At 40.6% G+C, this 12513-nt stretch overlaps 2 protein-coding genes across 3 annotated transcripts in view; one reads left to right on the top strand and one right to left on the bottom strand.

Annotated features, from left to right (window-relative positions):
• Positions 1 to 10919, bottom strand: part of LOC137665628 (protein adenylyltransferase SelO-like) — a 29375-nt gene extending 18456 nt beyond the window's left edge. The window contains 9 exon segments of the mRNA XM_068404895.1: positions 581 to 650; positions 2509 to 2596; positions 3308 to 3375; positions 7533 to 7631; positions 7729 to 7785; positions 7889 to 7953; positions 8706 to 8834; positions 9081 to 9199; positions 10468 to 10919. Coding sequence (XP_068260996.1) covers positions 581 to 650; positions 2509 to 2596; positions 3308 to 3375; positions 7533 to 7631; positions 7729 to 7785; positions 7889 to 7953; positions 8706 to 8834; positions 9081 to 9199; positions 10468 to 10654 — 882 coding nt within the window. The 5' untranslated portion in view covers positions 10655 to 10919.
• Positions 10920 to 11214: 295 nt separating this feature from the next.
• Positions 11215 to 12513, top strand: part of PDSS1 (decaprenyl diphosphate synthase subunit 1) — a 37446-nt gene continuing 36147 nt past the window's right edge. For both annotated transcript variants that reach the window (XM_068404442.1, XM_068404441.1), the window contains exon 1: positions 11215 to 11370. In XM_068404442.1, the coding sequence (XP_068260543.1) occupies positions 11239 to 11370 (132 nt within the window). In that variant the 5' untranslated portion in view covers positions 11215 to 11238. The remainder of the gene's footprint in view (positions 11371 to 12513) is intronic.

Below are 12513 nucleotides of genomic sequence, written 5' to 3' on the forward strand. Positions count from 1 at the left end.
ATGGAGTACAATAAATAAGATAAACATTTGATTCACTTTAGAAATATGTCATACATTCTATTTGTAAATGTATATCTCTGTCACAACTTTTCATTCACATCATAAATGATGTGACTGCACAATAACCTTATTCAGCAAAGACTATAGTTAAATAAGTACATACAGATGCCCTAAAAGAAATTAAAAAGTCAAAAAAAGAAACAAAGATACTATATATACCAGTGTATATACTAGTACATACTATATATACTACATTTATACTAGAAAAAGCATAATTCATCACTTCATGACCACTGCTCACTTAAAATCTGAGCAGTAAGAGAAAAAGTAACAGAAAATGGAAGCTTCCCAATAAACATTTCCATAATGAAAAGTGGTGAAGAATGTTCATATTTGACTTTGAGAAAAAAAACTTCAAGAAGTAGTTTTTACTGAAAAGAATTAACAAACTTTCGCTAATAACACCTGGAAGCTTACTTCAAGTTTTTAAATCTTTTAAAACTTGAAACTTTGGAAAGCTTTGTACAATTTTTGTTCACATGCTTGTGGAAAATAAAGATAACCTTTAAAAAAGACTTACCAGATATCTATTTGAATCATTCATGGCTATCGATGGAAAGTGTTCCTGGATGATAAAGTCAAGCAATCTTCTGTAATATGAGAGGCAGAATTCTTTAAACAAAACTGGTACTTTTAGAACTAATCATTCAAAATTCCTGTTTTCAACCAGCTAAATGCTGATCTACAACTTGCTGCAAAGAGTTATTAGAAAACTCAATCTATTTATTCCAGTGAGTCTTGGATTAAGCCCTTCCAAATGCTCAGAGATAAAACCTAAGGTTCCAGTCATAAATATGACTGGAGACTGCCACGTAGAGTTAAAATTATTCCCATGTGTTAAACTTCCAGAGCACACCAGGATCTAGTTTTGCACGCAGTAATATAACATTTTTAGGAAAAAAAAAGTTTGCATATCCAAAATAAAGTATATTATTATAAGGAATAATTCTGCATCAGAATTCTCACAAAGAAAATTTTATGGCTGAACTCTTATGAAGTATGGTTACTTGCCATAGTAACTGGCCATTCCCAAAACAGTGCTGCATAGTCCTACAAGATAGGCTCAGGAAATTGGGATAGATGCATTAAAAACTGCAATGTCTGTCAGATGCATATCTTTGCAGAGCTAAAGCTTTAAAGTAGAATGGCTGGCATTTAGCACATTTAGGAGCTCCCTGTAGGACCCTCTTGTGATCACAGCCAGACAGGACCACTGGCACAGGAAGATATAAGCACCATCTACATGCGGGGTAGGCAGCCTGGGCAAGGGGTGGACCTGGGTAAGGGCTGTGTGGCTGTGCACACAAATATCTACATTTTACCTTCTAATCAGGTCGTTGGAGCAAATCACTGAACTCTCCTCAAACTGTGACAATTTTATCAGAGTACCTAGCAACCTGACCCTACAGGGGTGTCCAGCCTATCGCCTCTGAATTCTAGCTGGTTGCTCCAGGACACCCTCTTTCAGGAGGACCTTCTCTGAGGAGGAAGCACAGACAGTTGCACTAGCCTTGGCCTGCTCTTAGCCATTCTTTCAGAGGCCCCTTCCAAAACAGGCAGGAAGGAGTTGTCTGTCCTGCATGACTACAAGAGATCTTTACATGCCCCTTAAATCCAATAGGTCACAAATACTTTAACCAAAAAAAAAAAAAAAATCCAAACCAAAATTTATAATCAGTTGCTTAATTGAGTCTTTCAGTTTTGCAACAAAAATCTGCTGTGAGATTTCAAGAAAAAGGAAGGAAAGAAAGACAGAGTAGAGTCATGTGGGAAGTTAAATTGAATTATCAGTTACTACAATATAGAACTGCTGCTATGAGCTCTTGCTCATTTTTAAGCACCCCAGAACAACTTCTATTGCAAGTGATTATCAACCACTACATTGCTGCTGAGGAGAAATGACCAACTTTTAAGTATTTACAGTAGGACTAAAAATTTGTCATTCCACTTCAAGCTAATAACACACACAAATTAATATTGCTAAGAGACTTAAAACTGTGCAATTATTTCTTACCTAGTATACTTCTCTGGTTCTGCATGTTTCTGGAGAACATGCTTTATACAACATACTTAGGCTAGTGATTTATTTCACATTTCTGTTAATTTAGCTTCACAGAAACTATGAGAAATGTAGGAACTTATACTCTAAATTTACAAATCTTTCCAAAACAAACAACTCTTCCCTAGTGCTTAGTTACCAGAACTATTTTAGCTATAAAACCTTCCTCATTTTGTAAGATCCAGGCCTTGAAAAACATCTAGAAGGTTTTACTGTTATGAGGTAAAATCTTTCGTATGCTTGTAGAAAAATAGCAGGTTATCTTTCTAAATTATGCAATCTTCCTTTCTAAATAATTTATGTCTAAATTCCAACTATATATGTGCATTCTAATATATATTTGATTGTTAAGAAAACTAATATAGTTACTATGAAGATTAAATTCAAACCTTTTTAAGTCCAGTTCCCCAGAATGAGCTAAGATTTCTAAGGATCCTATACGAAACCATGATTTGGCAAGGCGTAGCACTATTGCACCTTAAATATAGACACATGTGTTTAAATGTAAACAGAGTATCAGCAAAATAAAATAATCCCACAGTAAAAGCCATCATGTGTTGTTTCTATAGACGCAGAATTTATATATGCATAGTTAAACTGGTATTTTTATAAGCATGCTCAACGCGTAACAGATTAATATGTATAATATTACTTTACTACACATAATATTTTAATGATAAAGCTTAATTTGCTATACCAGCAAACACAGGCAAAATTCCAGCACTGCATTAATATTAGAATTACTCCAAAGATGCCAGCAACAAAGAAAGAACCAACATAAATACGTTTTTCCCCATGCTGTGCCATCTCACTCTTTTTCAGAGCAGGTGTAGATGATGCAGCAAGGGCACAGCCACAGTAGCCTTCTCACCATCCTAGTACTGCTATCAGAACAATGGAAAGATTCCCTAGTTTTCAATATCATTTTTGTAATGCCATATGAAAATAAAAATTATACCCCTACAACACATATGCCACAATCATAGCAGATCTGTTCATAGGGCTTCATTTCTTTAACTAACTTATGTTTCAGACTGATTTTCTCAGGAAAGGTTTTATATCTTAATAAATGAAATTAAGCCTATTTAGTACTTTTTATTACACATCTAGGACATATTAAAGTTCATTTTTGCAATGGAGAATTAGGTTACAGTGTTACAACTTACTATTTTGAAATGTGTTCATTACCTCTTTCTTTCTTGATATTTCCATTGTAAAACTGGTCTCTCCACACATCATCATCACTTACAACTAAGCTGTAACAAATAAGAAATGAACATTAAAAAGTTATCTCAGGAAAAATAATTTACATGAAGATCAAGTCATATTTTATATAACTTTATTTCTTTCATAAAAAGAAAGATCTTTTTGTTGGTATAGCTTTATATTTACAAACGACACAGGCAAACAGTAAGCCAAGGCTTACCAAGCTTCATTAGCAAGATGTGTTTATTTTGTATTTATACAATGTTGTCCAACTTGCATTACTTACATTGTTCTTGGGGAGGGGGCTGCATTAAAAAAAAAGTATTGAATTCATTTGGAAGCTCAGTGACTGATTAGTGTGATGGTAACAATAAGTAAGTCACCATTTCCCTGAGGACAACAGTGAAATTAGAAGGACAGAGAAATTAGTGACCAAATTGTTGCATCAGATAGAGGCTGCCCTTTACGTGAGCCAAAACTCTTGTCTCAGGAACTTCGTGACAGATCTCGGACCCTTCGCAATCAGGAACTCTTCAAACAGTATCAACACGCAGAAAAAGGCATAATTTTGATGACACATTGTAATTAGCCCTTTCTTCTTCGCTGCTACTTGTACTTGGATTTTGAAAAACAATCTCTTCCTCTCATTTGCCTTAAAATTAACTTGCCTTAAAATTCTGCAGATCCTATCAATTTTCATGTTTATCCAAATATTGAGATTTGTGAGTGCTTGGAACAACTTTGCTTGCTCTAAAATATTTCACAACTTACATTCATTTTACAAAATAAAATATCTAATTTCACTGTATTTTCCATTTTACAAAATAAAATATCTAATTTCACTGTATTTTCTGTTATATCAGGAAAAATAAAATGGAATCAATCCTCACAACAAACTATGCAAGGGCACCATATTCCTCTAAGGTTAATGTGTAGGAAGTTTCCTCTCCGAAGCAACTGAGATTACACTGACAATCCAGCAGAAGTAATGCTTGGTGCTATCTTCTGAAAGAGGTGTTGTCCCCTCGATAGGCACAGAAGACTTCTTGTTCAAACCTAGCAGCAGGAAGATTTAGCTCATTTTGTATAATTCTTCTTTATCTTTGCTTGCTGGTAACTGGAAAACATTCTTCTATTCAAAATAATTGGGTGGCATGCTATTTGAAATTTAATGCAGCTGCTTATAGCTGCTATCTATTAGGTAGTTGAAGACTGCACAGAAGACAGAACCAAACTTTCCTTGGAGGTACATAGAAAAGGACAAGAGACAAACCTAATATTCCATCGATAAATACGACTGAAGCCAGTCACAGAGTTAAAACAACTCCCAAGTGTTAAATTTTCAGAGTACACTAGATTCTGGTTTTGCATACTTTTAGCATCAAAATTTTAGCAAGAATTTAGTTGGACCAAAAATGTGGGGTATGCTTATAAACATAAATATGTACAAAAAAATCATGAAAATGAATTATTTGTCTGAATTCTTACACATTGCAGTTGCTTTCAACAGTACCTGTGGCTTTGAAACTAAATTATTATTATATTCTGTATTTTTGAAGGTATCTAGTAGTTATCCAAACTGAGTGTTCTCTGTTAACTGCAAAGAACAGGCAGTGAATTGTTCTAGGAGGAGGGAAAAAGTATCCAGAAATGAATCTGCTCCCGGTACTGGAGCTGTACTGATACAAGCAACATTAGGATTTTTTTTCAAAAAAAGACTCTTTTGGAAACAATCATATATGATTGGTATGTCTGTAGGAGTAAGTACAAAGAATCCTGACATAAATGAGATGGAAGATGAAAAAGTTAATCCTTCATGAAAACCAAAAATATCCAAAACCAGGGAATGAACCTGAGACTAATGAAATAGTGTGTGCATCAGAGCACTAGGGGAGAGGAGTCAGAATAATAATGCTATTAAATTTTACTGTTTTGAACAGACCTCTACTAGAAGGGTTGTTTCTTTTTGACTATGTAACTTAGCAGGCTCCCTGCAAAATTCCTACAGAATACCAGCACTTCTCTGATTACTGACAAAAAATCCATTGGGGCATGAACATTTGGTTAGTTACCAATACAAGTTAATGGATAAGCAACACTTAAGAGCTGGCCAGATAGTGGAGCAGCCACATAAAGATACCTATGTTCCCACTATAAAAATAGTTTTCAAATGGTCCCAGTAGTTGGTAAGTACCATTACTTGAGAGAAAGCAGCAGGAGACCAGACATACACTCAACCGCAGGAAATGGAGCACTGAAATTGCTCTTACACCAGAGAAGCTGGAACAGCACTCACAGAAGGATGGACAGATTATATCCCTCCCTACCCCTGGCTCTAGCTGAAGGGCTGGACTTTACACTCCCAAGTGTTCTGCTTGCTGTTTTGCATGAACATTAAGCCTCATGCAAGTAAAGGCCACTCTGAAAACTATGAATATTGGCTCACTTTTTGGACCTAAAGCATAACATTGCTAACTAGCAGTCCCAGTATGTAACTAAAATGGTACCATATGAAGAAGTGTTCTTTATCTGGCAGTACAGTCATAAACTGTAGCACCCCATTGGGAACACAGTACTTAAAATTAATAGAGCAAACCAACCCACTGGGTGTTCTGGGATAAGCTGTAAGGCTTTTCTCACACTTCTGCCAAGACTTGACAGGACCTCTGTAAGTGCATCCCACCAGCCTCAGTGCAACAGCTCCCCATTGGGAAGAATATGGATATCAGCTGGGTTTTTTCCAAATAAAGTCTTGCGAACAGTTTGGAGAGCTTGTACAGCAGTTAAGAGAGCCAGGCATTTAACCAATTTGCCAACAGAGAACTAAAGCACACTGTGTACTCAATAGAATTTGTGCACAGTTCAGGAGTAATTTCATATTGGTTTTGCACTGAACAATTTGTTGAGATGACAGCAAAGAAACGCTATAACCTTGCCAGATGCTTTCCTGCTGGTATTCAGACAGATTTAAAGTTCTGCGTTAACAGCCAACAGCAAAGGGTCCCAAGGTGAAGTCAGTGAATAAACCATCAAAAATGTCATTTACATACACTGCACTTCAGCAGAGCAACTGTGTTAGAATTAACACTAGAGAGATCTGCAGACACTTGGCAAATACAGACACCTAGCCATGTGGCAGCTGAGTACAGGCCTTTTCTGCAGAACATTTACTTTTTTTAAAGCCTGAAATGCTGGAGTACAGACATGAGACCACTTGGAACACAAAATGAAAACTTGACATTTTAAACACAATCATCTGAAACATTCAGTTTACTTAAGTCTGAGAAAAACATACAAATGAGTGAATGTATTAGTAGTCTTTGGTTCAAACAGAATTACTTTTAATTATTTTTTTACAAAATCTCCCTCTCTGCTCAAGGGGTGTTTGCACGAATAAGGAATAGAGAGCAATTACTTACATTCAGTACTACCTCCAATATTAATGTCTATTCATCTGACTGACAATTTTTCCTACCAATCTTAAAAATTGCATCTAGGTGACTATGACAATACAGAAATGGCCACTTTAAAGATTTTCCTGCTTGGCTTCATTCTAGAAAAATCCATCCAAATGTTTAGTGTAATCAAAGACTCATTTATTAATCATGTAAAATGTATTAATAGACTCATCAATTATCCACATACACTAAAGGTATTATTATTTACAGGGCAGGAATCTAGTCCTGCTGTTTTTGCAAGTCTTTTGGTGAGCAACAAAGGAGAGAACAATTTTATTTTTTTTAAAGAGAAGAAACTCTTGATTGCAGTATCATAAAAGCTAGAGAGGGGAGTTAGTGTCAGATACAATCACTCAATATCACTTCCACTTTTTACTTTCTTTACAAAATGAACCAGATTTCAAATTAAGATAGTTCAGTTAAGACAGTCTTACAAGTGAACAACAGCTGTTCACTGCAAGACACAGACAGTACACAATATTGTATTTAAACAAAGTAGTACGGTATGCCTTAAAGAGGCATACCAAAGACAAAAATGAATGGATTCATTGCTGGAGCTCATTATTACTGGAAAGTTTTATCCAAAAATCTATGAAACTAGAGGGATATATTTTGTTCTGATTGCATACATATGAAAAGACAGATCTGTCCTCTTGGAAACTAATTGTCCTGCTTTATTGATGCTCAGTGAAACTCAGTCACCGAATTACCTGTAAACTAGGATGTTGCGAAAAAGAAAAGAAAAATACCTAGCAGCTCTGCTTGTAGGAATTCCAAGATAGTGAATAGCTTCACTACACAAAAATTCTCTCACAGAAGAGCGAAGCACAGCTCTTCCATCGCCATTCCTATGGAGAACAGAAATAAGGAACAGGTCATAAAATCAAAGTAAATTTCAAAAAGAAAACATCCAGTTTTGGTGTACATAGATTAACTGCAACTTACCTGGAGTATGGGGTCTTTCCTGACCCCTTTAACTGTAGTTCCCACCTCTCACCATGCCTGCAAAAATATCATTAGCATTTCTAGCAGTACACCTCAGGCTATGCACAGATCAGCTAAATAGAATATAGACTTGAATCAGTCACTTAAAAAAAAGTCACACCTGTTTGTATATATTCCGATCAAGTGGGCTCTTCCATCACCCAGCTGACCTGCCCAGCTACCAAACTGACAAAAATGAAAATCAAGTTATTTTCTTCTATCATTTATAGCAGTTATATTTTAAACAGTACAAATTACATGTAGGTTCTCTGTGATCTACACAATATAATGACACATTTGCTCAGGTAGTCATTAAGATATTGATCCCTAAAGCTGTATTTTCACACTCACACCAATATGAATCAGAAAACCACAGAGAAAAAATCATGCCAGTAATCCCCATTTTTTTTCTCTACCTTCCAGCTACGACGTACAGCTACCGCCTGGTCTCTTTTGTATAATGAGCCTTTAAACTGACACAGCTTGTAATTTATTTTTTTAATTGCAAATTACAAATAAAATTCTACTATTCTTTTCCATGACTAATCTTACTCATGTCAATGAAACTTAACTCTTAGTAATCATGGTATTGCTGAACTCAGTGAGGCTCTGTCCTTCTTCATTCTGAGCTGATAATACCTATCACGAATCAGAGCTTGTCAGGGTGCAGGGGTGCTAAGCAGACTCCGCAGCTAACAGAATTTAAAAAGATAATTTGCTTCTCACATAAACAGAAGCAGAGAAAGCAGACACGGTACAGTGAAAGAATACTATAGTTCTCTTCCATCTGCAGCCCCTTATGAAGAACAAATCCACAAAGAAAGTGTTCATAAGCGTTCATATAGGTATATACTCATACACTTACAGGTATTATCAAGGTATAATTCACATGAAAAGATCTACATAATTCCACCTGGAAGAATTAGTGTTACAGTTACCTGATGACCCCCATATCTATGGGCTAATGGAATAGATCCAAATATCACTTTCCCACCACTGACGAACTGAAGAAAATCAGATGTTCCTTTGACAGATAAATCAAGATCCAAAATATTTTCAAGAACTGCCTGGAGGAAAAAAAAATACAGGTGGTACTTAAGTATCATCAAATTTTCAATGGTAATGAATGTGTTTTCTCCACTGGTTTTGTTACTAAAAGACATCTCGCAGTACGTTTTACATGTTCTATTTTTTTAAAGTATATATTGATAGGATGCTTTCACAATAAATAGCATATGAATATTAAAATATACTTAAGTGCATGTATTAACAATCTCTACTAATTAGACAGGAACAAAAAAATAATAGCCAACCTTTGAAACAGCTACAAGACGAACTCTAGATTTAAAAGGTGTAGGATAGACAATCGAAAAAACACAGTTTCTCACATTACGGACATAATTTTCCTGGATCACATCAATTGGAAAGGGATCTATACACAAGAAATACACAAGAAATGTTTTTTAAAAAAACAATTAACCATTCTCAATACCTTTCCTCTTACATCCAATCCAAATGCTTCAGAAATAATTAAAAATCCACTCTTTACCACAATGTATATTAAACCTGCATGAAAAGCAAGCCCAAATAAATTTAGGATTGTATTCTGTTTGGGATTTTTGAAAAGAAGGATTGAATTCTGCAGCTAGAGAAACTGGTAGAGCATGCCAGTTTTAAGATCTAAAACATATTTAAGCATAGTTTCAATCAACTGTGATTAGAACAGTCTCAGGGCAGTTTTATATTGCACTCAATTATATTCAACCCTAAAAGTTATTTGCATGAGACAGAAAAGTTCAGCTACCCTCACAGCTGAACGATGTAGTGCAACAGATGAAGTCACTGTGCACCAGTAACTGTGGTATACAGTCCATATGCAGTGATGATCACCAAGTAACCTAAGAAACCAGCTTGAAGTCTTCTCTAAGTAAACAGCGAATGAGAGGGTCAGAAGATGCATTTCTTTCTGTAGCATAGCATATGTACTCAAAAGATGTGCTTCATTCTTTCTTCAGAGCTACTCCGCACCCTGATCCATGGTAACAGAGAACAAATATTGTTTTAAAACACTGGATTAATACTGTGTGTTTTAACATCTTTATGGATTTTTGCTTGCAACAATCTTACGATTTCATGTTAACTATAAAATCCCAGTACCTCATAGTCACTGTTTTGTAAAAATTGTAAGTTAGTTAGCATCTCTGGAGACTTGCTGCTAGCCATGTTTCTCAATACCTCTAATGACAAATCCTGTTATAGCCAGCTGCCACAAGATTGATCAGTATTTTTTCTTAATGCTCGCAAGTAATTGCATCACCCGAAGAAATTATTTCTGTAATGTTACCACATAAATTACCTTTATTATTACAGGCAATTCTGTATGCCTGAGAGCTATACCACTTTGTGTACTTCAAATCAGGTGTCAGGTTATCAATTTTGCATTAACACATAATAGTGACTCGCATGTCTCTCCATTACGATAAATTACTAATACGAAAAAAGAAAAAGAAAAAGCGCTCCTTACGGCCAATCTAGTTTTACTTTTAAAAGTAGTATTTGACTGTGCATGTAAAGTCTTCACTTAGTTACTGCTTTAGTGGCTGCTACAACCCACCAAGCAAAAGCACCGGGGCAGGGCAGGGTGTACGAAAGCACTGGGGCGGGGCGGGGCGGGGCAGGGCAGGGCAGGGCAGGGTGTACCTAGGAGGCTTTCGGAGGAGAGGGGCCATGCGCAGAGGTCAGCCGTGCCCCGCTGGCACTGACCCGGCTCAGGGTGCGAGGCGTTGGGGCCGAGCGGAGCCCGGCAGAGCCCGCAGGAGGCACAGAGCGGGGTCGGGCGCTCAGCCCCGGCCCCACAGGCCCACGCCAGCCAGACGGGCCACCACATGTCCCCCGAACCTTGCCTTCACCAAGTCACATAAGAAACCGGCTTGAAGTCTCCCTCCCCTCAGGAAAAGCCGTCCTCTCTCATGTTCACAGCGATTTCACGGAGAGCTGGTGTCTCCTCCGAGCGGGACGGGCAAAGCAGCTGCGGCGGAAGCAGCTCTCCCTGCACCGGCTGGGCCGGGACCGGGCGGGCCGCCCCGACACGCCCGCCAGGCAGGCTGGCAGAGCCGGATCCCCGGTGAACGGCGGCGGCGGCGGCCCAAGCCCTGGCCTGCAGCCGGGGGCGGGGGCCGGGCCGGGCCGGGCCGGGCCGGGCCGGGCCGGGCCCTGCCCTGCCCTGCCCTGCCCTGCCCTACCCTACCCTACCCTGCCAGGTGGCGCCTTCCCCCCGTCAGGCCCTGAGCCGCGCTCGGCGCCCCGAGGGGGCGGGGGGGTGACTTGAGGAACGGCAAGGCGAAGGCCCCCACCCTCGCCCGGATATCCTCGCAGTACCCCTGCTAGAGGGTGGTGGCGGCGCCAGGCTTCCGCGTCCGGGTCGCGGCGGTGCCGGAAGGCGGTGCTGGCGCGGCGGGGCAGGGGGACACCATGGCCTTGCGCTGGTGGTGGCGGTGCGGCGCCTCCTCCCGCCGGGCGCCGCCGCTCGGCTCCCTGCCGCGCCTCTGCCCGCCGGGGCCCGGCTCCCGCACCCCGCCGCCGCCGCCCGCCCCCAGCGCGGCGGTGAGTGCGGCGCGGCGGCGGGCGCCTGGAGGTCACCGGGAATGAATGGGGTGGCGGGGGGGCCCGAGCGGGGCGTAGGGGTCGGGCGGTCACGGCTGCCCCGCGGCGGGGCCGCCGCTTCTCAGGCCTTTCTCAGCCCGCGCCTTCCCTCCCGGTTGGGAAGCGCGAAGGCCCGAAGGCGGTTCCGGTGTGCGAGGGCCGGCGGCGGGCAGGCGGGCAGCTCCCTGCCCGGGGGAGGGCGGGCATTGCGGGGGGTAGGAGCGCTCTCGGTGCAGGGTTAAATACTGGCTTAAGGGTTTTCAGGGCAGCATTGGTTACTGTTGTGGGGAAGAAACTCTCGGGGTGTTCTCTAGGTAGGAGCAGGGAAAGCGGTTCTTATTCATGCAAGATATTCACTCTGTGTGTGCGTAAGTTAGCATGAGTTGTAATGGGGGGCAGGTCTCTCCCTGCATTCGTTTACACCTTCCTCACAAGCTACTGTTGTGACCTGCAGTAAAGTGCTCTGACTGTGATGTGTCCAGCATTGGGCATGACCCAGTCTTACAGTGTTAAGCAGCAGTGTAAAGGGGAGGGAGTCTCTCTGTGCCCTCACCGAAGGAAGAACAGGAAGAGATCAGCTATTTTAAACAGCAGAAAACAGTGAGAGGTAAGAGAGGGCGAACTCACAAGGGTCTTGGCCATAGGGCTGGGCACTGAAGTCAGACAGCAGTGAGCTGCAAATCTATAAGTTAGGGTTCCTTTCCTTCCTCTTCTTCCTTTCCTTCACTTATCTCCTTGCGTGGCCTTTTTTCATCCTGTACACAAGGAGGATGGAAGGATGCTTTGGAGCCACTGCGGTGCTCTTGTTTCTCTCCCTGTGTCTCAGAGAGACTTCAAGCCGTGTACAAGGAGACACTGAGCCATGAGGAGCAAGTTAGGGGAACTCTTCTCCAGTTCTAGGTCTCCTTGAGCGTTTCTGTGCGGGCTTTTGGAGAGGCAGTTTGATGAATGCATGGAATGCAGTGATGTCGGGCTGTGTCAGCTCAGCTGGGCCCCTGAGTCAGTGTGCACTCCAGGGAAGGGCTGGGTCGTTCTTGGCAGCAATGCCAGGAGCAGAGCAAAAGGTGCATTTCCTTTCTGAGCTTATCTCTGCTGCAATCGTGT

This window comes from Nyctibius grandis, chromosome 7 (genome assembly GCF_013368605.1).
Source record: "Nyctibius grandis isolate bNycGra1 chromosome 7, bNycGra1.pri, whole genome shotgun sequence".
Taxonomy (NCBI): Eukaryota; Metazoa; Chordata; class Aves; order Nyctibiiformes; family Nyctibiidae; genus Nyctibius; species Nyctibius grandis.